Genomic DNA, 23,945 nt, shown 5'->3' on the forward strand with positions numbered 1-23,945 from the left:
TGGGATCTGCGCGCATCATCCGAAAAGACATCACACAGTCCGAGACACTTGGGAAGTGTTCGACTTGTGATTTTGTGATACGAAATCCAGCATATCTGTCTTGTTTGCTGTGTCATACAATAATATTAATATTAATAATAATAATAATAATAATATGCCCTAACATTAGCCCTTTTGTATGAGTTCTTTAGAATATAACTTGTTCTTCATTGCTGACATTGTCCTGAAGAAGGAATACTACTTGAAATGAGTCCACAAATAAAGACCATTTTGCAGCTTCAGGGTTTTTTCTATTTCGTTTCTTGTTGCTGTCATTTTTAGACCTGAAATAGGACAACTTTCAACCAGAGACTTCAAGAGTAAGATTCCCACCTGAAACTACTTGAAGTTACAATGCACAAATAAAGAAATGTAAACTTTATTGGAAAGGTATAAAACATGGTAGAAAAAAAGGAAGAAATTTACAAAACAGTGAATGCAGAATGCATGGTATTAAAATGCTTTAATGAATATATTTTTACAATGGAAACAGTTCTAATGTGACTAGACTATAAAAAGAAGGAACACTAAATTAAGTATTATAAATCAAATTAAAAGAGAAAAATCTAAGGACCATTAAGTGGCTGTAAATCAACAACAGAATCTTTAACCATGGCCACATCTACCCTGCCATATAATGCAGTTTTCAAACTGCATTATATGGTCAGTGCAGGCTCATATAATGCAGTTCAATGCAAGCAAACTGCATAATATGGCAGCCTAGATGGAGCCATATTTTCAGTACTACTACCATAGTAACAAATGTTCTGAATATATGGCACTGGACCGCATAAATAGGAGTATAGTGTCTATATCCAGGCAAGTCATGCTACCCTTCTGTTCTGCCTTGGAGCAGAGGGAGAAAATAGACAGATAGATGATAGATTTCAAAGTAATTTTACTGTTTGCAAAGAGTAATCACTGTGGTCACCAGACCAATACGTAGCAAAGTTGGTAAAACTGCCACCCTTTACACTGAGTGTCAGCTCGATTTAGACCATTGTTACAAACATGCGCAGTTGTAACTTATGATTTCATACACACTTCCTAACAAGGTGGCACTACCATATTTGGGGGTATTGTTGTTCAATAAATGTCTCATGATTTAAAAGCATTATACAGAGTTCAAATGCAAGGCTCAGTAAGTTATCTAAAATACAGAGATCAGCAACTTATTCGAAGTACAAAAATCAGCAACTTGTTCAAAGTACAGAGATCAACAGGTTATTTGGAGTTCAAGTCAAATTTCCCTGATTCAGCTCCTACAATGGTATTAGATTCATAGTCTAGATATTGTATTCTAAAGCAATATATGAAATATCTAACATGTAAAATACAAATTGAACATCACAAAAATAGAATATCTAAAAATAGGAATAATTGACAGCATTCTTTCTAGAAATTCTTACTATGTCATTTATTTTTGGGTCAACCTGTTTTCTAGAGGCAAGCATGCATAAAATGGCAAAACAAAGATTCTTAAAACTGAATTGAAAACATCACAAGCTAAATTGCAGAGAATTTCATTTTTAAAAATATTTCATATTCACTGATGTTTTAATACAGATAAACTAATTTACACTGTAATAATCAACATTCAGAAAACAAATTAAAAAAAGAACTATACAGTAAAAATCCCATATCCACAGGGGTTGATTTCTGACCGTGAAATTGCATACATGACGAAACACCATCAAATTCCCTTACTTCCAGTCCTTTGCATACTAGAAAGCTATGTTGGGGGGATCTAGCGGTATCACCTCTAGAAATTTGCTTAATTTCCCGACATAATTCTATGGCAATTCCTGGGGATTGGCATTGGCGGCTTTAAGGATCTTTGGTCTAGTTAAATGAATATATAGTTTCATCTCTAAAGCTCAAATCTTCAGTTTGTTCTGTTTAATCAGAATAGTTGTGTTTTAATTTAGATACAAAGCATATGATGTCTGATGTTAAACTGCCATTTAACCTTTCCCCAACTTCAGAGTCACAAGCGCTACTGGGTGACAATTCAAATTATTCCAAATCCACAAGGTAGATAACCAGAAGTGATGGGAGTTGTCGTTCAGTAACATCTGGGGACCCAAACTGAGTCAATATTAAAGAGCACCAGCCACAATATAAAATAATTATAGTTGGCTCTTTGCAACCACTGATTTTCCATCTATTCAACAGACTTTAACTGAATTGGTTAAAATGGATGCATCTCGATAATCAAAGCCTCATACTTCTTAAAGGAGCTGATTTAAAATTTGGCTTGCATTGCATGCATACCCGTGTTCCCCTGAAAATAAGACAGTGTCTTATATTAATTTTTGCTCCCAAAGATGCTCTAGGTCTTATTTTCAGGGGATGTCTTATTTTTCCATGAAGAATTCACATTTATTGTTGAACAAAAAAATTGAACATTTATTATATACTGTACAGTAGTTGTTATCATAAACCAGCATAACCAGACAAACTGTGAATCCTGTCAAGAATTTCTTGTTACTACAGTAGAGTCTCACTTATCCAAGTCTCGCTTATCCAAGCTTATGGATTATCCAAGCCATTTGTGTAGTCAATGTTTTCAATATATCGTGATATTTTGGTGCTAAATTTGTTAATACAGTAATTACTACATAGCATTACTGCGACTTGAACTACTTTTTCTGTCAAATTAGTTGTATAACATGATGTTTTGGTGCTTAATTTGTAAAATCATAACCTAATTTGATGTTTAATAGGCTTTTCCTTAATCCCTCCTTATTATCCAAGATATTCACTTATCCAAGCTTCTGCCGGCCCGTTTAGCTTGGATAAGTGAGACTCTACTGTACCAATATTTCAATGTACAACACTTTATGGTACGTACATTTACCGATCCTGCATACTCTGGTGTTCTGTTCAGTGGGCATGCTTCCGAACAAAAACTTTGCTAGGTCTTACTTTCGGGGGAGGCCTTATATTTAGCAATTCAGCAAAACCTCTACTAGGTCTTATTTTCTGGGGATGTCTTAGTTTAGGGGAAACAGGGTATATAATTTATGGAAATGTGGCAGAAGTCTCAAACTTTAATAAACACCCAATTAGGAAAATTCTGATGAAAACTCGGAACAAGTTCTACTTTAGATTTTTTGAAGCATACTAACTTTCCCCTTTTCACTGAAGGTCTTAGCTCACTCTATGCATTTGGATGTTTTTCCCGCATATGCGTTTTTTGATGACTAGTAAGACTTGCACTATAGCTGAAACGCTTTCCGCACGCCATGCATTGATATTGTTTCTCTCCCGTGTGGCTTCTCCGGTGGCTGGAAAGGTGTGCATGTTGACTGAAGCATTTCCCACAGGTGGTGCATTTATAGGGTTTCTCACCAGTGTGGGTTCTTAGGTGCAAGGTAAGGCTAGTACTTAAGAGGAAGTTCTTTCCACACTCCATGCATTTATACGGTTTTTCCCCTGTGTGGTGTTTTTGATGAATACTGAGACCTCCGCTATGGCTGAAGCCCTCTCCACATTGGTTGCATTTATATGGCTTCTCCCCAGAGTGGATCCTTAGGTGTGCATTAAGGTGTGGCTTTTGTCGGAAGCTCTTTCCACACTCCGGGCACGGATATGGTCTCTCCCCTGTGTGGGTTCTTTGGTGCAGAGTTAGTTTCCCTGATTCCCGGAAGTTCCTTCCACACTCCAGGCATTTGTATGGCTTCTCTCCTGTGTGGAGCCTTCGATGGAAAGTAAGCTCTTGACTCTGGCCGAAGCTCTTCCCACATTCCATACATTCATATGGTTTCTCCCCTGTGTGGATCCTTCGATGTGTAGAAAGGATAGTACTTAAACGGAAGCTTTTTCCACACACTAAGCATTTAAATGGTTTTTCCCCTGTATGGATTCTTCGGTGGCCAGTTAAAGTTCCACTGTTGTTGAAGCTCTCTCCACACTCGAGGCACTTATATGGTTTCTCCCCTGTGTGGAGTCTTTGATGCGATAGAAGGTTACCGCTTAAACGGAAGCTCTTTTTGCACTCCAGGCATTTATAAGGCTTTTCACCTGTATGAAGTCGTTGATGTGATGTCAGTTGTCCGGCATCATGGAAACTCTTCCCACATTCTGTGCATTGATATGGTTTCTCTCCACTGTGAATTCTTTGGTGGACAGTAAGATTTCCTCTTGTGCTGAAACCCTTCCCGCATTCTGTGCATTGATATGGTTTCTTCCCTGTGTGGGTTTTCTGGCGTGAGGAAAGAGTTTGACTGATACTGTTTTCAAGCTCCATGGATTTTTATGGCTCTTGCTGTGTGCTGATTCTGCTTTGCGCAATAGTACTTGAAAGGTTGTTGAGAGTTTTCCCACACAGGGAACTCCTTCTGCTTTTCTCACCTTCTTGGATCAGACATTCAAGAACATCGGAGAAATGGAGAGAGTTCTCGTCCTACTTGTTGACTTATTTTCCACTTGATCCACTTTTATTCCCACATGGATGGTGAAGATAGTAAGATCTTTGCTTTCTGGTGATTTAATGTACACAAAGATTATTTTATGTGCAGCATTATTCCAACTACTATAAATAATATCCAGTATGTGTGTATAAGGGTATATGAAACACAAGGCTGTATCAAACTGACAATTTGAATGCAATTTGTAACTACAGTAGAGTCTCACTTATCCAAACTAAACGGGCCAGCAGAAGCTTGGATAAGTGAATATCTTGAATAATAAGGAGGAATTAAGGAAAAGCCTATTAAACATCAAATTAGGTTATGATTTTACAAATTAAGCACCAAAACATCATGTTATACAACAAATTTGACAGAAAAAGTAGTTCAATATGCGGTAATGCTAAGTACAGTAGAGTCTCACTTATCCAACGTTCTGGATTATCCAATGCATTTGTTTTTAGTATATTATGATATTTTGGTGCTAAATTCGTAAATACAGTAGTTAGTACATAGCATTACTGCGTAATGAACTACTTTTTCTGTCAAATTTGTTGTATAACATGATGTTTTGGTGCTTAATTTGTAAAATCATAACTTAATTTGATGTTTAATAGGCTTTTCCTTAATGCCTCCTTATTATCCAACATACTTGCTGTAGTAATTACTGTATTTACAAATTTAGCACCAAAATATCATGATGTATTGAAAACATTGACTACAAAATAATCCAGAACATTCGATAAGCGAGGCTTGGATAAGTGAGACTCTACTGTACATTATATGGTCAGTGTAGACCCGCATAATGCAGTTCAACACAGTTCAGCTGCATTATATAGGTCTAGAGCCTCATCTACACTACTATACAATGCAGACTCATATCTAGTCCAAGATATCTCATTATACACATTAATACAGATATTCCACAATCTTTAAAAAATCTGAAATCCAAAACACCGCTAGTCACATGCACTGTCCATAATGGATTCTCAACAGTATCAAACTACAAATCCCAGGATTCCATGGCATTAAGTCTTGGCAGCTAAAGTAGAGTTAAACTGTATCAGTGCTATAGTGCAGATGCACCTTGTTTGCAAATGAGCCCATCCTGAAGGATTAACTCCCAAGCACCTAAGAAGTGCAAGGAAAAGGATTGTTTCCTTGTAAACTACAAAACAATTGCAATCGTTATATCTGGTTCAAATCACATCTATCAACGCTTTTTACTGTGGTCTATATAAAATGTTTTTAAATATGTTTATTTCTGAATGTACATTTATTTTGTAGGTTATTGTTTTACATATGTACATTGTTTTGTATTGTCTTTTACATAATGTTGTGATCTGCTTTGGGTCCCGTTTAGAGAGAAAAGCGGGATACAAATAAAGATTATTATTACAATAGAGTCTCATTTATCCAACATTCGCTTATCCAATGTTCTGGATTATCCAATGCAGTCTGCCTTTTTTGTAGTCAATGTTTTCAATACATAGTGATGTTTTGGTACTAAATTATAAATACAGTAATTACTATGTAGCATTACTGCGTACTGAACTGCTTTTTCTGTCAAATTTGTTGTTAAACATGATGTTTTGGAGCTTAATTTGTAAAATCATAACCTAATTTGATGTTTAATAGGCTTTTCCTTAATCCCTCCTTATTATCCAACATATTCGCTTATCCAACATTCTGCCGGCCCGCTTATGTTGGATAAGTGAGACTCTACTGTATTATTATTATCATTACTATAACTATAAATATATATTCAGTTTTTGTGTCTGCCTCAAGAAAATTCATAATTATAGAGCATTGTATAATACTGTCTTATTAATCAGCTGTATTGTTAACAAATTATTAATTATTACATAATTCAGAAAGTTTGGTAGGTCATCTCGGTTTATCATCTGCTATTTATGCTTCTAATGTGAGAATATCAATGATACCATATTTATTCTAACAGCATAAAACCTGATATATTTCTCATGGTTTTCAGTTTGGGGTATTGATATATAATATGGGATTACAGTAGAGTCTCACTTATCCAACATTCGCTTATCCAGCATTCTAGATTATCCAACGCAGTCTTCCTTTCAGTAGTCAATGTTTTTGTCGTCAATGTTTTCAATACATTGCAATGTTTTGGTGCTAAATTCCTAAATACAGTAATTACTACATTATTATTATTATTATTATTATTATTATTATTATTATTAAACTTTATTTGTACCCCGCTAGAATCTCCCGAAGGACTCGATGCGGCTTACAAAGGCCAAGGCCTCAACACACAATATAACAATACAAAACAAAAGGGAAATTAAAAACAATTAAAACAGTATAAACAACAAGCAATAAACAATACGCTAAAACACAATAAACCTTAACAATAAACATAACATTAACTGTGTAATGTGTTGTCGAAGGCTTTCATGGCCGGGATTACAGGGTTGTTGTATGTTTTCCGGGCTGTATGGCCATGTTCCAGAAGTATTCTCTCCTGACGTTTCGCCCACATCTATGGCAGGCATCCTCAGAGGTGGCCCAGTTTCCAACAAACCTCACAACTTCTGAGGATGCCTGCCATAGATGTGGGCGAAACGTCAGGAGAGAATACTTCTGGAACATGGCCATACAGCCCGGAAAACATACAACAACCCTATTAACTGTGTGTTAAACTGCTTTTTCTGTCAATTTGTTGTAAAACATGATGCTTAATTTGTAAAATCATAATGTAATTTGGCATTTAATAGGCTTTTCCTTAATCCCTCCTTATTATCCAACATTTTCGCTTATCCAACGTTCTGCTGGCTTGTTTATGTTGGATAAGTGAGACTCTACTGTATCAATATTTCAGGTCTTTTTTTTTTAAAAAAAAATAACAATGGCAAAACAAAGCCTACAATGATAGGATCAAGGGGCAGGAAGAAAAGAACATACAGGGAAGACATCCCCAAACTCAAAGCCAATCACTACTTTACCACCCCAAATCCCCATCCACACTTAGAACATAATATTGTAAAAGTTGCCTAATTAAAGGCACCAATGACATAACATAAAATACCTCCTGTTGCAGGGGGGAAAGTGAAGCTAGGAAGGGCAGGTTTTCCTTTCACTCCACTGTTGCAACCTGCATTCCAATCTTGCACCCAATATTGCAAACTTTTCCCCAAGGATTGCACCTCATGCTCCAGGCCAAGATTGCAACCCCAGCATGGCATCCTTACCTCCTCGTGGCTTCTCTCTGCCTGCTTTCAGCCTTCCCGCCTCGATGCTCCTTGTATTGTTCTCTCCAAAGACTTCCTGGGCAAAACAATCCCTTGCTTCTCTAGGAACCAGGATGAGCTCCCAGGTGCTTTGGAGGCGGAGTCCCTGCCAGGACCCTCCCCACCCCACAGGGCTGCCAGGTTTCCAAAAAAGCTGCAAGGACAGTTTATTTTATTTTGTTGTGTATTGCTGGGCTTGGTCCCCATGTGAGCCGCCCTGAGTCCCTTCGGGGAGATGGGGCGGGATATAAGTATTCTATTGTTGTTGTTGTTGTTGTTGTTGTTGTTGTTGTTATGACACACCAAACAAGATAGATATCATTATTATATTTTATGACACAGCAAACAAGATGGATATGCTGGATTTTGTTTCACAAAATCACAAGTCGAACACTTCCCAAGTGTCTAGGACTGTGTGATGTAATAATTTATTTGTTTGACCAGTCATATGACCATTTCAAAGTGCAACATAAATAAAAACAAGGCAAAAAGGATGGGAGGACAGGCAGCTGACCATGTGTTTGCTGACAAAATCTTATTTTCCTGATTCTTCTTCTTTCAGGAAATGTGCTCTTTTCTTGATAGCTTTCAGGGTAAAGAGGCTGACTCTAATTATGGTGGATCTTTCTTGTCCTTGCAAGAGGACTGTCAGAAGATCATTTCTGTTGGGAGACCTAAAATTAGATAGTAATGGATGTAAATATCTGTGTCGAAGTTCGGCATATGCTGGGCCGTCAATCAAAAAATGTTCGATGTCTTCCACTTTTTGATCTCCCCAGACACAGAATCTCTCATTTCTTGGGATGTTACAGTAGCGACCAGTTTGCATCATAATACCGAGTTGTTCAAACCTGGCCCTGGTATATATTCTTCTTAAGGGTAACGGAACTGGAATAGTCAGATAGTGTTCTAAATGAGTATTCATTTTGTGGGAGGCTAAAAACTTTGTGGCAGAAGACCTACCTATACTTGCTAGGTCCAATTGAGCATAGATATCATGAGTGCGTTGCATGAGCACTTGTTTTGCCCTAGGTCCTAGATCATTCAAAAATTGTAAAGGAAGGCCAGTTTTAGCCATCTCATTGTTTAAGGCCGCTACCCATGATGACTTGTGGGCACGCTGGTCTTGATCCTCTAAACATAGATGTGGAAGTCTACTGGAATTCATCTGATTTACTTTTGACCAGTAATTGAATTGTCTCATTAAAATTTGAGCTTTTACTGGGAGCATTCCTAGCTCTGCCCTTACAGCAACCATCAGTGTTGTTCTGGAAAGTCCCAGAAGAGTGCGAAGCTGCTTAACTTGGAAGGCTTCGATCTTGGCCAAATTGGTGTGCCCCCAAATTTCGGCACCAAATATGAGTGTTGGCATTATTTTTTTCTTAAAGACTTCCAGGGCAGGCCTGATTGTGCCTGGTTATCTATGATGGTACAGCTTGTAAATGGAACCTGCTGCTTTTGTTGCTCTTTGTATACTATGAGTAATATGATTAGACCAAGCACCAGATGATGAAAATATAATACCTAGATATTTGTAGCTATTAGTTTGTTCCAAATGTACACCATTTAGGGTCCAAGTGTACCGCTTCCTGTTTTTTCCAATTACCATAATTTTGGATTTATCCTTGTTCAAAATGAGGGAATTTAGTTCACAGTACAAATTGAATTTTGCCAGAGATCTTCTCAGTCCCACTGGAGACATTGCCATGATCACCATATCATCAGCATAAAGTAAGATGTTGATAGTTCTGGTCAGAACTTTAGGGCCATGTAGATTGTCAGAGGATAGTGTTTTCACGATATCATTAATATAGAAATGACTGTGTGATGTATTTTCGGATGATGCGCGCAGATCCCAGTAGGGTGGCCTTTTGCAGTTGGCAGATCAGAATTTTGTCAATGTCTATTGTTTCCAAATGCTGGCTGAAATCTTTTGCCCATCACCACCGGGACCACCATCACTGGTTTCTGCTAGAATCTTTGAAGTTCAATCTTGAGGTCCTAATAGCAGCTGAGTTTTTCCTGTTGTTTTTCGTCAATGCGACTGTCACCTGGGATGGCAACATCAATGATCCAAACCTTTTTCTTTTCCACAACTGTGATGTCTGGTGTGTTGTGTTCCAGAACTTTGTCAGTCTGGATTCGGAAGTCCCACAGTATCTTTGCGTGCTCATTTTCCAATACTTTTGCAGGTTTGTGATCCCACCAGTTCTTTGTTGCTGGGAGGTGGTACTTGAGGCATAAGTTCCAATGAATCATTTGGGCCACATAGTTGTGCCTCTGTTTGTAGTCAGTCTGTGCGATTTTCTTACAGCAGCTGAGGATATGATCAATGGTTTCTTCTTCTTCTTCTTCTTCTTCTTCTTATTATTATTATGGAAACAAGGATTGGGGATACAGCTTCAGTGGAGACCCCCTTTCCCCATGATAACTCTTTAAGGAGTGAATTTCCCTTCCAAGGGGTGAATTAATAATAATAATAATAATAATAATAATAATAATAATAATAATAATAATAAATAAAACACTTTATTTATACCTTGCCACCATCTCCCCACAGGGACTCGGGGCGGCTCACATGAGGCAAGACCTGACCAGCATAATTTACAAAAAGTAAAGGAAAAGGTTTCTCCTGATGTTTAGTCCAGTCATGTATGACTCTGGGGGTTGGTGCTCATCTCCATTTCTAAGCCGAAGAGCCGGCGTTGTCCGTAGACACCTTCAAGGTTATGTGGCCAGCATGACTGCATGGAGCACTGTTACCTTCCCGCTGGAGCAGTACCTATTGATCTACTCACATTGGCATGTTTTCAAACTGCTAGGTTGGCAGAAGCTGGAGCAACAGCGGGGGCGCACTCCACTCCCGGGATTTGAACCTGGGACCTTTTGGTCCACAAGTTCAGCAGCTCAGTGCTTTAACACACTTTGCCACCGGGCCTCCAAAATTTACAAAAACAACAGCATAAATACATTGCACAATATACAAAAAAACAAAAACACAGTAAGACAATAAAACAGGAGTAATACTGCGGTAAGAATATCATAATTTACGTCACTTCCTATTCTCTCACTTCTGCTCTTAACCATGAGTCGTTTGTAAAACAGGTGTTTGTAACTTGGGGACTGCCTGTATTTTGGTTATATTGACTAATTTGTTCGTTGCTTCTCAGTTTATCAAGGACTTTTAAGGCAATATATGGCAGATAAAAACTTTAAAAACTCCATTATATATATGACTGCGAGACATTTTAAGACAAACTTTCAAAATGGCTATAAAATCAGATTATTTTTTAAAGTTCAAAATATCCAGAGCATGCGCCTTAGTGTACAGGACCAATCCCCTGTTAAATGCCAGTGTCAGCTGCCTATCAGGAACTCTAGAGCAGTGGTTCCCAACCTATGGTCTGTGGACCACCAGTGGTTCACAAGAACTAAAATATGGTCCATGACCTCACTGTTATTACTATGAATAACACATTCCAACTATTTTTTTTCTTGGTGTCTTCATTTTTAGGCCTGTTCCTTGGGTTATTCGGGGTGCCGATTCAGAAAATTGAATTGGATAGACCACATTAGATCTAGATTATTAACTATGGTGACTATTGGATGGCATATGTTCTGTATTTAGATGCTATTGCTGCTGAGAAGGCCCTGACCCAAAGTCATATTAACCTCACTGGATGGAAGGATGTGCAAAAGCGGATGAGCTTGAATTTCAGCCATGTTCATAGCAGGGAGGTGATCTCTTTTTTAAACCGTTCATTTTTATTCAAGAAAACTAATCTACAATCAAACAAAAATGAAGTCATATACACAGCAACAAATTACACAAAGCGAAATGACAATGCCCCACCCACAGCAATATCAAAATTAATGTTTCAATCTAAAACAATTCTACAGTCCCAAACAACCACTCTACTAGGCGAATACTACACATGCAATCATAAAAGACAAATCTAAATCTGCCTGTTGATTTCAGTTTCTCAATTGAAGGTTCCCTTTAGATGGCGTTTCAAGGATTCTGGCCTCAAACCATTTGGAGCTTTGTGGGACAAAACCAGGTCCTTTAATTAAGCTCAGGATCAAACAGGGAGCCAATTCGTTTTCTAGTCTCGTCCACCCCAAAGCACTTTGGCTGTCACATATTTCACTAGCTACAACCCCTGTCCCTTTTTCAAGGACAACCCCATACAGAGCACATGGCAGTAATAAAATCTAGAGGTAATTAATTACTACAACCCCAACTGCCCTTCCCAGGAAACTGGCATAGTGCCTGAAGCTGGGCAAAGGCACCCCTGGCCTTCCAAGAGCAGCACTAGGTACTAAGGCACCCTTGAGCTCCCAGAAGGTTCTTCACAGTTGAGGCTGCACTCCTCACAGACCTGGGCTGGGGGAGACCCTGTAGGTAGGGGAAGTTGGAAAAAGAAAATGTGAGGTGCAAGAGATGTGTAGAGAGAGGCCTCTCATGCCTGCTCTCCCTCACACACACTCATACTTCCAAGTGTTCTTACTCATGAGTCTTACCAGAGGTTAGAATCGCTCTCTGGTAGTGAAGGTGGTAAAGGAGAAGGAACCCCACTGAAAAAACAATCAGGGATCAAAGTGCACTGCTACTGTGATGCCACCACCACCCAAGTAGGCCAATACAGTTCTGCATGTGATGGGAGTGGGATTTCGTGTTGCCATTTACTTTGAGCGAGGGATGGAGGCAGAGGAGAGGGTGATGATGGCTGAAGCAACAAGGAGAGATGTGGTGCTTTTGGCTGGCAGAGGAGGAAGGTAGCCATATGCAAGGAGCTGCTAGCAAATTGCTTGCAATGTTGAATATTTAGTCATTTATTTATATACCACTTTTTTTCCATGGGTGGGATTCAAAGCTGCGTACAGTGGTTAAAAGCAACAAAATTACATAACATAGGTTTCCCTGATGTTAAGTCCAGTCGTGACCGACTCTGAGGGTTGGTGCTCATCTCCATTTTTAAGCCGAATAGCCGACGTTGTCCATAGACACCTCCGTCATGTGGCCGGCATGACTGCATGGAGCGCCGTTACCTTCCCGACGGAGCAGTACCTATTGATCTACTCACATTGGCATGTTTTCGAACTGCTAGGTTGGCAGGAGTTGGGGGCTAACAGCGGGCGCTCATTCCACTCCCGGGATTTGAACCTGGGACCTTTTGGTCCGCAAGTTCAGCAGCTCAGCGCTTTAACACATTGTGCCACCAGGGGCCCCAATTACGTAACATAAAAATACAACAAAAACATCATAAAAGCAAATAACAGAGATGCTTGGGATTTCTGGATAAAGGACACTCAACTTGTATAACTTGGTCTTGGGATCCCCCTCTTCTGGCCTTTGTACACCATTTCACCCCCTTCTTTTCTTTCTCTTTTCCCAACTGGCCTTGGGATACCCATGCCATCCATAAGAGCCCCCCGGTTGGGCAATGGGTTAAACTCTTGTGCCAGCACGACTGCTGACCGAAAGGTCAGCGGTTCGCATCTGGGGAGTGGGGTGAACTCCTGTCTGTCAGCTCTAAATCTCCATGTGGGGACATGAGAGAAACCTCCCACAGGATGGTAAAACATCCGGGCCTTTCCTAGGCAATGTCCTTGCAAACAGCCAATTCTCTCACACCAGAAGTGACTTGCATTTTCTCAAGTCACTCCTGACACGGGAAAAAACCCTCCAAAAACCCGAAACGGCCATCCTGTCAAAGGGCCATGGGAAGCTGATGGTGGTGTAATCCCTTTTCCCTCCCAACATTCATGTGATTTTAACATCTTGTCCATTGGCATGCTGGGATGAAAAGCAAGTTTAGTCATGGTTTTAAAAACACCAGCAGTACTGATCACAATAACCTTTCTTCCCGCCTTCTCTTTCAATGTAAATGGAATAACAGTTGCTTCCTACCTGAGGCTGATTTTCTCTTTCCTCCCTCCCTCCCTCCCCAATGGCAAAGCAATTTAAAAACTACAACATGGAGGTCTCTGAAGATCCACTCTGCTCTCCTTTCTCATTGGCAAATGATTTTTAAAGAAAAAATAGAAATGGAAGTGTCTAGAACTCAGATCTTCCCTCTTTTCTTTCTCCAAAAACCTCTATTCCAGATCTTCTAAGTGGCCTTGCTTCAGAAAAAGGAAGGGAGAGGGGAAGAGTGCAGCTCCAGAGACCCCCATTTCATAGGTTTTCAATTGCCTTGCCTTTTGAGAAGGGAGGAAGGGAAATCAGCCCCAAATAGTGCTATAGTTCAAGAAACAAACTGAACTGTTTGAGACTGGATCACCACTCCTTCTCCCCTTTCAGTAGTAAGGCGTTTATTATTATTTTTAAAAACCAACAGATTTTTTTCCTCATGTAATAGTGGTCCCCCCCTTTTCCAATGAAAGAAAGGGAGAAAGTGTGACTCTTATGTGATGAAATATGCTATATTCATTTTATTACCCATGAAAATTTTCCTTGTTTCTAGAGAGAGATGCTTCGTATCCTAATGGACTTGTTGCTACAAGTAGTGATGAAACACTATCAATGGTTGCAAGGGGAGAAGGGGTTCTATCCTTTTAAGCATGGAAGGGAGAGGACACTTGTCTGAGGGCCTTCCACACAGCCATATAACCCAGAAACCAAGGCAGAAAATCCCACAATATCTGCTTTGAACTGGGATATCTGAGTCCACACTGCCATATAACCCAGTTCAAAGCAGATAACGTGGGATTTTAAACAGCTGTGTGGAAGTGGCCTGAGAAAATGTAGAGCTTCATATTGGGACAATTTGGAAAGTCACAGAGAGTACTCCTCGGCTAGCCCTATGTGAGTTCACTGATGCCTGCTCCGTCATCCCTGAAGCTCTTTCCAAATTCCATGCATTTTTGTGGTTTTTTTCTCTGTGTGGGGCTTAAAATCCTAGAGCTGGAAGAGACTACAAGGACCACCCAAGCCCCTGCCATACAGTTACACACAATGAAAGTAAGTCTACTGACAGGAATGCAGAACTCTAGAGTGTAGCTCTTCACACAATCCAAGATATTCTATGGATTCTCCACTGTGTGGGTCTTTTGATGCAAATGCAAATTTCCACTCTGACAGAAGCTCCTTCCACATTCCATGCATTTAAATGGCTTCTCCCCTGTGTGGATCCTTTGATGAGAACGCAGACTTCCACTGAAAGAGAAGCTCTTTCCACATTCCATGCATTTATATGGCTTCTCCCCTGTATGGATCCTTTGATGAGAACGCAGGCTTCCACTGAAAGAGAAGCTCTTTCCACATTCCATGCATTTATATGGCTTCTCCCCTGTGTGGATCCTTTGATGAGAACGCAGACTTCCACTGACAGAGAAGCTCTTTCCACATTCCATGCATTTATATGGCTTCTCCCCTGTGTGGATCCTTTGATGAGAACGCAGACTTCCACTGTCAGAGAAGCTCTTTCCACATTCCATGCATTTGTATGGCTTCTCCCCAGTGTGGGTCCTTTGATGGCAACGTAGATTATCATTATGACTGAAGCTCTTTCCACATTTCATACATTTATATGGCTTCTCCCCTGTGTGGGTCCTTTGATGGGACTTAAGACTTCCACTGGTAGAGAAGCTCTTTTCACATTCTATGCACTGATGTGGTTTCTCCCCAGTGTGGGTCCTTTGATGGAGTCGCAGACTTCCACTGATAGAGAAGCTCTCTCCGCATTCCATGCATTTATATGGCTTCTCCCCTGTGTGGGTCCTTTGATGGCAATGCAGACTTCCACTGAAAGTGAAGCTCCTTCCACATTCCATGCATTTGTATGGCTTCTCCCCTGTGTGGGTCCTTTGATGGCAACACAGATGTCCACTTTGAGAGAAGCTCTTTCCACATTCCATGCATTTGTATGGCTTCTCCCCAATGTGGGTCCTTTGATGGCGACGTAGATTCTGATTCTGACTGAAGCTCTTTCCACATTTCATACATTTATATGGCTTCTCCCCTGTGTGGGTCCTTTGATGGGACTTAAGACTTCCACTGGTAGAGAAGCTCTTTTCACATTCTATGCACTGATGTGGTTTCTCCCCAGTGTGGGTCCTTTGATGGAGTCGCAGACTTCTACTGATAGAGAAGCTCTCTCCGCATTCCATGCATTTATATGGCTTCTCCCCTGTGTGGGTCCTTTGATGGCAATGCAGACTTCCACTGAAAGTGAAGCTCCTTCCACATTCCATGCATTTGTATGGCTTCTCCCCTGTGTGGGTCCTTTGATGGCAACGCAGATGTCCACTTTGAGAGAAGCTCTTTCCACATTCCATGCATTTATATGGCTTCTCCCCTGTGTGGGTCCTTTGATGGGACTTAAGACCTCTACTGGTAGAGAAGCTCTTTTCACATTCTATGCACTGATGTGGTTTCTCCCCAGTGTGGGTCCTTTGATGGGAGCGCAGAGAGTCACGTCGACTAAAGCTCTCTCCACATTCCATGCAGTTATATGACTTCTCCCTAGTGTGGGTCCTTTGATGGGAGTGCAGATATTCACGCTGACTAAAGCTCTCTCCACATTCCATGCAGTTATATGGCTTCTCCCCAGTGTGGGTCCCTTGATGCCAACGCAGGCTTCCATTGAAAGAGAAGCTCTTTCCACATTCCATGCATTTATATGGCTTCTCCCCAGTGTGGGTCCTTTGATGCCAACGCAGGCTTCCACTGAAAGAGAAGCTCTTTCCACATTCCTTGCATTTATATGGCTTCTCCCCTGTGTGGGTCCTTTGATGGCAACGCAGATTTGCATTCTTACTGAAGCTCTTTCCACATTCCATGCATGAATATAGCTTCTCCCCTGTGTGGGTCTTTTGATGGGAACGCATATTTTAACTATGACAGAAACTCATTCCACATTCCATGCATTTATATGGCTTTTTCCATGTGTGGATCTTTTGATGCAAATGCTACTGGACACTCTGACTGAAGCACTTATTTGATGGATATGAAGAACACTCCTCCATCTTAATTATTTCCCACATTCTATATGCTTATATAACCCCTGGGAGAGGGATGTAGAGGATATTACATTGTTTGTAATTTTGATTCACATGTTATGTCAGAAGTTCACAAAATAAACTCTTTCAACAGAACGGTAATTCTTTTCAGTCTCAGATTTTTCTGTAGCCTCTCTGATTCCTTTTTCAAAATTCTCTCTTCATCACAACAGTTCTTTTCCCCTTTGATTTCACAGGTGCGTGGCTTTTAATTTTCCCCCCTACTTATTTCTTTATTGTTGTCGCAGCAGTCTACGTTCATGTTATTTCGGACTTAGGGCATCCCTATGGCAGAGCTGACAAAACATTTTCTTCACAAGATTGGTTCAGGATGTGCCTGCATGATGAAAATAAGGAAAATCTCATCAGGAATTATGCACAGAAAGATCTCATTGTACATCAAGGCTGAGAACCAGGAGAACAGGGGAGCAAATGATCTAATTCTGCTTGTTTTTAGATTCACAAATCAGTATCCCAAGAGGTTACATATCTAAAGTTGTACATAATTGTTCCCTCTCCCACAGATCTATATTCATAAAAAAGTTTCCATTCTTTTAAGAATATGTCCAAGGATATATCCCTCAACAAAATTCTTCACTTGTCCTTTTCTATTCGTTCCCTGATTTCCAACCATCCAATTTTCTATAGTAGGTGTTTGTTTTTCCTCTGTTGAGTTTATAAGGGACTCTTGCCCCTGTTAGCATATACTGCAGTGTTCTCTCGTGCTCCTTTTTAAAAATGTCTTGGATTTGTCTCTAGAATTTTTACAAAAATTCTTTCACAGATGATTGGGAGAGTGTCCACTGAAGTCCCTTCTGAGGGAAGCAAGGGGAGGGGGCTTTCCATTGGAAGATAGGGGCCCTAGGGGATTGGAGGAGGCCTCTAAAATGGGGAGACAGGAGAGGGGAAAATCTAAACTGAAGGCAATCATAGTCCAACTCTCTTCTGCTCTGGTCAGACCTCATCTGGATTAGCCATGTGTCCCATTCTGGACAATACAATTCAAGAGGGATATTTTACAAGAGCTGGAGGTGTTTAGCCTGCAGTTGAGAAGATACATGTTTAAATAAGTTAAATATTAGAGAACAAAACCTTTTAGAGAAGAGCCAAAAAACCCTTTAGAGCAGAATCTCCTCTTGTAGTATATAACCAAATATAATTATGCAAGGCAATGGTTTCAGTTGACTTCATAACCAGCAATCTCTGATCTGTCAGGAAAACAGAGATTTGCCAGTGCATAAAAACAGCAGAGTTTTAGAAGTGTTTTTATCGGTGCCCAAAAAAAGGTACTCTTCCATAAAACAACTTGTTTCCTATCATGCACTCAAGAGACAAAAATTAAGTAGACTTTGATGGAAATAACATATTTGCTTTACTCACAACTTTCATGTGTTCAGCATACACAGGTACAAAAACTTATTGGTCCAGTTTCAAATATCTTTGAATTGGTTCCCTATGCCAGTTGGCCAAGGCATCTCTCTTATAACAAAACAGCTATCAACAGGTCACATAGTCAAAAGGAGAGAGAGAGAGCATGTGGTCTGCAGCCCCTTTTATAACTTCTCAGAAACCACAGAATAAATGAAGCTGCATACCAGAACATACATACAGTAAACAGTAAGCAGCAAGATCATAGACAAACAGATTGCTAGATAAGGCTTGATGAAACTTGTCATTTCCAACATGAAAGGTCATAAAAAGAGGGAACAGCCCTGAAGAATAAGGGCCCTTCCACACAGCCATATAACCCAGAACATCAAGGCAGAAAATCCCTCAATATCTGCCTTGAACTGGGTTATCTGAGTACTATTCAAAATGTATGCAGAACACATCACATGATGTGCGGGACTTGATGAACTTGAGTTAAAATTGCTGGAAATAATATTAACAACCTTAGATATGAAGATGATACTACAGTAGAGTCTCACTTATCGAAGCTTAAACGGGCCGGCAGAAGCTTGGATAAGCAAATATCTTGGATAATAAGGAGGGATTAAGGAAAATCCTATTAAACATCAAATTAGGTTATGATTTTACAAATTAAGTACCAGAACATGTTATATAACAAATTTGACAGAAAACGTAGTTCAATACGCAGCAATGTTACGTTGTAATTACTGTATTTACGGATTTAGCACCAAAATATCACGATATATTGAAAACATTGACTACAAAAATGGCTTGGATAATCCAGAAGCTTGGATAAGCGAAGCTTGGATAAGTGAGACTCTACTGTACTTTGATGGCTGAGAGTGAGGAGGAGATGAGGAGTCTTCTAACCAAGGTGAAAGAAGAAAGTGCAAAAGCTGGGTTGCAGTATTAATGCTATCTATGACAAACAATATGCCAAAAATTCAAATTAATGAACAAATTTCTGAAACATTTGAGGTTAGCAAAGGTACTAGACAAGGCTGTCCCCTCTCACCTCTTATTTTTATTCTGTTGCTAGAATTACTATTAAAGAGTATAAAAGAGGACAAAAACATAAAAGGTACAACAATTGCCAAACAGGAATTCAAAACAAGAACTTTTGCGGGCGATATAATAGGTATAATTGAAAACCCATGCCAAAATTTAGAAAATTGGCTACATAAAATAGAGGGAATTTGGAAAATTGGCTGGTTTCAGAGTAAATAGGGGAAAAAAAACAATGATTATAACTAAAAATATGGCAAGGATGAAGCAAGAAGAATTAAGTAAAAAAAAAAACAGGTTTAAAAATTGTTACAAAAATAAAATATTTAGGCATATGGATTACATCAAAAATGATCAACTCCTAACAAATAATTATGAAAGAGTGTGGACCCAAATAAGGAAAGAAATGGATAATAATAATAATAACAATAATAATAATAATAATTTTATTTTTGTACCCCGCCACCATCTCCCCAGAGGGACTCGGGGTGGCTCACAGATATAAAACCAGCATACAGTGATATCAAATATAAATATCCAATACAAAAACACACAAATAAATTTAAAATGCATTTAAAAAAATCACAATCATTATAAAACACATGAAAAACACAGCAATAAAAACATAAAATGAGCTGGGCAAAGTGCACTGAGTGAAACTTGTAAACAAGAAGGAAGGAAGTTAAGGTGCTACAAGGTCATGGGAAGAACCTTAACCTGGGGTGAACTCTGAGGCTATGTCAAGGAGTTAACCAGCAGGTACAACTGGTCAGAAGAAACCGCTAGTACAGCAATGGAAATGGAAAATGGAATAAATGGATAAATGGAAATCACTAAAACTTTCCCTTCTGGGCAGGATATCTCTGGTAAAAATGAATGTCTTACTGAGACTACTCTTTTTGTTTCAAAACCTACCAATAATCCATAATATTAATAAATTTAAAGAATGGAACAAAGATCTTATGAAATTTACATGGAAAGGGAAAAAGCCCAGAATAAAGAACACGACATTAACAGACAAAAAAAAACCCTAGAGGATGCTTCGGATTTCTGGACTTAAAACTCTATCATGATGCATATGCCCTAGTCTGGATTAAGGACTTGGATGAATTTAATACGAGAAAAACTGTTATCCTTACAGGTGGGCTGGCACTCGTACATTTAGTATGAGAGAGAACAAAAAAGAGAAAAATTTTGGGAACCACTTTGTACGATCTTTATTATTAAGGATTTGGAAAAAATACAAAAATTATTTTTACCCAAAGACCCCACTATGGTTATCCACTATGGAGGCTAATCAAAGAAGGCTATTAGGTTGGTCTGAATGGCCAACATATAAGAACTTACTGACAAAAGGCTTAACAATTCTGAAATCTCACAACCTACAAATTAAAGAGCTTCACTACCTACAAATTAAAGAGTATTACAACAAAGACAGAATAACTGGTTTCAATCAGAGAGAGCAATTCTGTGACAAAATTTTAGAAAGTGAAAAAAAAGACGAGTAAAAAATTTATGATAAATTATTGGAGTGGTCAACAGAAGGGGAAACAGTGAAAGCCTGCATGATTAAATGGACAGAAAATTTGAGAACAATAGCTCTCTCAGAATGGGAATCAATTTGGAACATAAAATTAAAATATACATATGCTATGGATTTAAAGGAGAATTGGCTAAAGATGTTCCACTGCTGGTACATTACGCTAAGGAAACTAAGCTTAATGAAGGCTGGTTAGCAGCCAGCTGCAATAAATCACTCTGACCAAGAGGTCATGAGTTTGAAGCCAGCCCGTGTCGGGGTGAGCACCTGACAATTAAAATAAAATATAGCCCCTGCTTGTTGTTGACCTAAGCAACCCGAAAGATAGTTGCATCTATCAAGTAGGAAATTTAAGTACCACTTATATGTGGGAGGCTAATTTACGACACCATAAAAATCATCCAGCCACCGTTGGAATGAGGAAGTGCTGTCGCAGTGGATGATGAAGGAGCTGCTCCCCCTGTGGCCGGAATCAAGCATACCCTCAGGAAGCTGGAAGCTGGAGAAGGTTTAAATTGCCTCTGTGTCTGTCTATGTTCTATTTTATATGGCATTGAATGTTTGCCTTATATGTGTCAATGTGATCCGCCCTGAATCATAGTAGAGTTGGAAGAGACCTCATGGGCCATCTAGTCCAACCCCCTGCCAAGTAGCAGAAAATCGTGTTCAAAGCACCCCCGACAGATGGCCATCCAGCCTCTGCTTAAAAGCCTCCAAAGAAGGAGCCTCCACCACAGTCCGGGGGAGAGAGTTCCACTGCCGAACAGCCCTCATAGTGAGGAAGTTCTTCCTGATGTTCAGGTGGAATCTCCTTTCCTGTAGTTTGAAGCCGTTGTTCTGTGTCCTAGTCTGCTTAATCCCTCCTTATTATCCAAGATATTCGCTTATCCAAGGTTCTGCCAGCCCGTTTAGCTTGGATAAGTGAGACTCCACTGTATTTTCATTGCCTTATTTAGAAACTCCATAGATAGCAAAATGTAACAGTGGATGTAGAATTTTAACATATAACCATGTATGGAAAGCTTGACCTTTTGCTTAAACTTGTGACTTAAGTTGTTTGTCAAAGAGTATAAAACAGCATGGTTTGAAATGATTGAGGCGGGAGCCACTTTCAAAAGGAGCACTGTTGTTTTTGGCTGTTCATCTCTCCACGGCCGTGCAGAAAATAAACAAGAGACTAGATTCTCATCATTTACCACCCTCTGCGACAATTCCAGTAAATACCCCGAGCGGGGGTTCCCTACAGTCCAGCATTTCTGTTTTCAAATAATACGTTGTGTTCAGGTTGTTTCATCAAGTGCTCTGCTTATGGCTGACTTCTCTGGTTGAGTTAGTCTGCCGTGCCTTTCATGTTCCTTGATTTGGCTTTAATCTATAAAGCTCTAAATGGTTCCAGCCCAGCTTATCTGTCTGAACATATCTCCTGCTACGACCCACCTTGAAGTTTAAGATTTTCAGGTGAGGCCCTGCTCTCGCTCCTGCCAGTCTCACAGGTACAGCTGGCGGGGACGAGAGACAGGGCCTTTTCAGTAGTGGCTCCCCGTCTATGGAATGCCCTCCCCATTGAAGTCAGGCAGGCTCCCTCCCTCTTATCCTTTCGTAGGAAAGTCAAGACCTGGTTGTGGGACCAGGCCTTCGAACAACAATAGCAGCATTATTATTATGTGTGCTGGAACTCAGTTGACAGACTCGTATTTTTAGACCTGATTGCGCCCATCTGCTTATTTATTATTGTATGTATGAATGTTGTTGTAATTAATTAGTTAACTAATTTTTATTGATTTGCATTGTATTTTATATTTTATGTACGCGTGTTTTATTGTAAGCCGCCCTGAGTCCCCATTGGGTGAGAAGGGCGGGATATAAATGTTGTAATAAATAAATAAAATACAGTACAGTCTCACTTATCCAACGTTCTGGATTATCCAACGCATTTTTGTAGTCAATGTTTTCAATGCATTGTAATATTTTGGTGCTAAATTCGTAAATACGGTAATTACTACATAGCATTAATGTGTAATGAACTACTTTTTCTGTCAAATTTGTTGTGTAACATGTTGCTTTGGTGATTAATTTGTAAAATCATAACCTATTTTGATGTTTAATGGGCTTTTTCTTAATCTCTCCTTATTACCCAACATATTCGCTTATCCAACGTTCTGCTGGCCCGTTTATGTTGGATAAGTGAGACTCTACTGTAAATTGATTCGCGTTTGGGCAATGCTGCATTTGGAGGCTTTTATTCAGAGGATGGATGGCCATCTGTCAGGGGTGCTTGGATTGTGCTTCTCCTGCCTGGCAGAAGGGGGTGGGCCTTAATGGCCCTTGGGGTCTCCTCCAACTCTGATTCCATCAGTTTGAAACCAAGGCTCTGTGTCCTAGGCCCCCGAGGAGCAGAAGCCAAGCCTGCCCTCTCCTCAATGCTGAGTGAGGGAGAGGAGGGCCCTGCCTCCATCTTGGGAACGACAGGAAGGCCTTCCTCTTTCTCTCCCGCCTTCCCATAATATTCCCCCCCCCCAAAAAAAAAACACAGAGACAACCCAAGGAACTCCTCCCTACCTCCTTCCCCAAAGAAATGAAGAGCTGGGCCCCAACATCCCCTCCGCCATACTTACATCTGTCGTCCTCTTCTTCCTCAACTCTCCAAAATATCCTCCTCGCCCCGCCTCCGGAAATGACGTCCGAAGGGGCGCGTGGAGCCCAACGCCTGAGGATCACGAGGACCCGCCCTCCTCCGTGACGTCACCCTGCCCCGCCCTCCCTGAGAGAGTCCCAAGGGACGGAGGAGACCCAGCCCAAGCTCTCCCGACAGATGGCCGTCCAGCCCCTGCTGAAAGATCCTGCCTCTCCTTCTTTGCTTTTTACATGGGTTACTTTATTTTATTTTATTTTATTTACTACATTATATGCCGCCCCGGAACCTAACCTTCGCAATAAGTGAGGGAACATCTATATATATAAAAGGGTAGTGAAATTTCGGCCTAGGACAAAACAACAAAACTACACACTTGGCAGCACAACCCCTCATCCATGCCTCTACGTTCATACAACAAAAAGAAAAGAAAAAGTCCTAATTAGAGGGAGAGGAATAATGGTTTTTATCCAATTGGTGCCAGTTAGAAGGCTAAGCTCCACCCACTTGGTCTCCTAGCAACCCACTCAGCCCAGGGGACAGGCACAGTTAGGCCTTACTTAGGCCTCTTCCACAGATTATCAGATTTTAACTGGATTATATGGCAGTGTAGACTCAAGGCCCTTCCACACAGCTATATA

The 23,945-nt window shown here is 40.1% G+C and overlaps 2 protein-coding genes across 3 annotated transcripts; both read right to left on the bottom strand.

Annotated features, from left to right (window-relative positions):
- Positions 1-402: 402 nt before the first annotated feature.
- Positions 403-6,979, bottom strand: LOC134297050 (zinc finger protein 502-like). Its single transcript, XM_062973560.1, has one exon. It carries the CDS (start codon positions 4,289-4,291, stop codon positions 3,203-3,205), a length of 1,089 nt encoding a protein of 362 aa, XP_062829630.1. The 5' UTR covers positions 4,292-6,979; the 3' UTR covers positions 403-3,202.
- Positions 6,980-10,221: 3,242 nt separating this feature from the next.
- On the bottom strand, positions 10,222-23,714 carry LOC103278104 (zinc finger protein 814). Of its 2 annotated transcripts, none has more exons than XM_016991897.2 (2): positions 23,288-23,714; positions 10,222-17,054 (listed from the first exon to the last, which is right to left on the bottom strand). In XM_016991897.2, exon 2 carries the CDS (start codon positions 16,544-16,546, stop codon positions 14,741-14,743), a length of 1,806 nt encoding a protein of 601 aa, XP_016847386.2. In that variant the 5' UTR covers positions 16,547-17,054; positions 23,288-23,714; the 3' UTR covers positions 10,222-14,740. The 2 variants fall into 2 exon arrangements, with proteins under 2 accessions (XP_016847386.2, XP_016847387.2); XM_016991898.2 differs by lacking the exon at positions 23,288-23,714 and adding an exon at positions 23,232-23,281.
- Positions 23,715-23,945: the final 231 nt, after the last annotated feature.

This window comes from Anolis carolinensis, chromosome 2 (genome assembly GCF_035594765.1).
Source record: "Anolis carolinensis isolate JA03-04 chromosome 2, rAnoCar3.1.pri, whole genome shotgun sequence".
NCBI lineage: Eukaryota > Metazoa > Chordata > Lepidosauria > Squamata > Dactyloidae > Anolis > Anolis carolinensis.

Excerpts from the sequence above, each read along its gene's own strand:
- LOC103278104 (XM_016991897.2), bottom strand. The coding sequence starts at position 16,546 with ATGCGTTCCCATCAAAAGACCCACACAGGGGAGAAGCTATATTCATGC.
- LOC134297050 (XM_062973560.1), bottom strand. The coding sequence starts at position 4,291 with ATGGAGCTTGAAAACAGTATCAGTCAAACTCTTTCCTCACGCCAGAAA.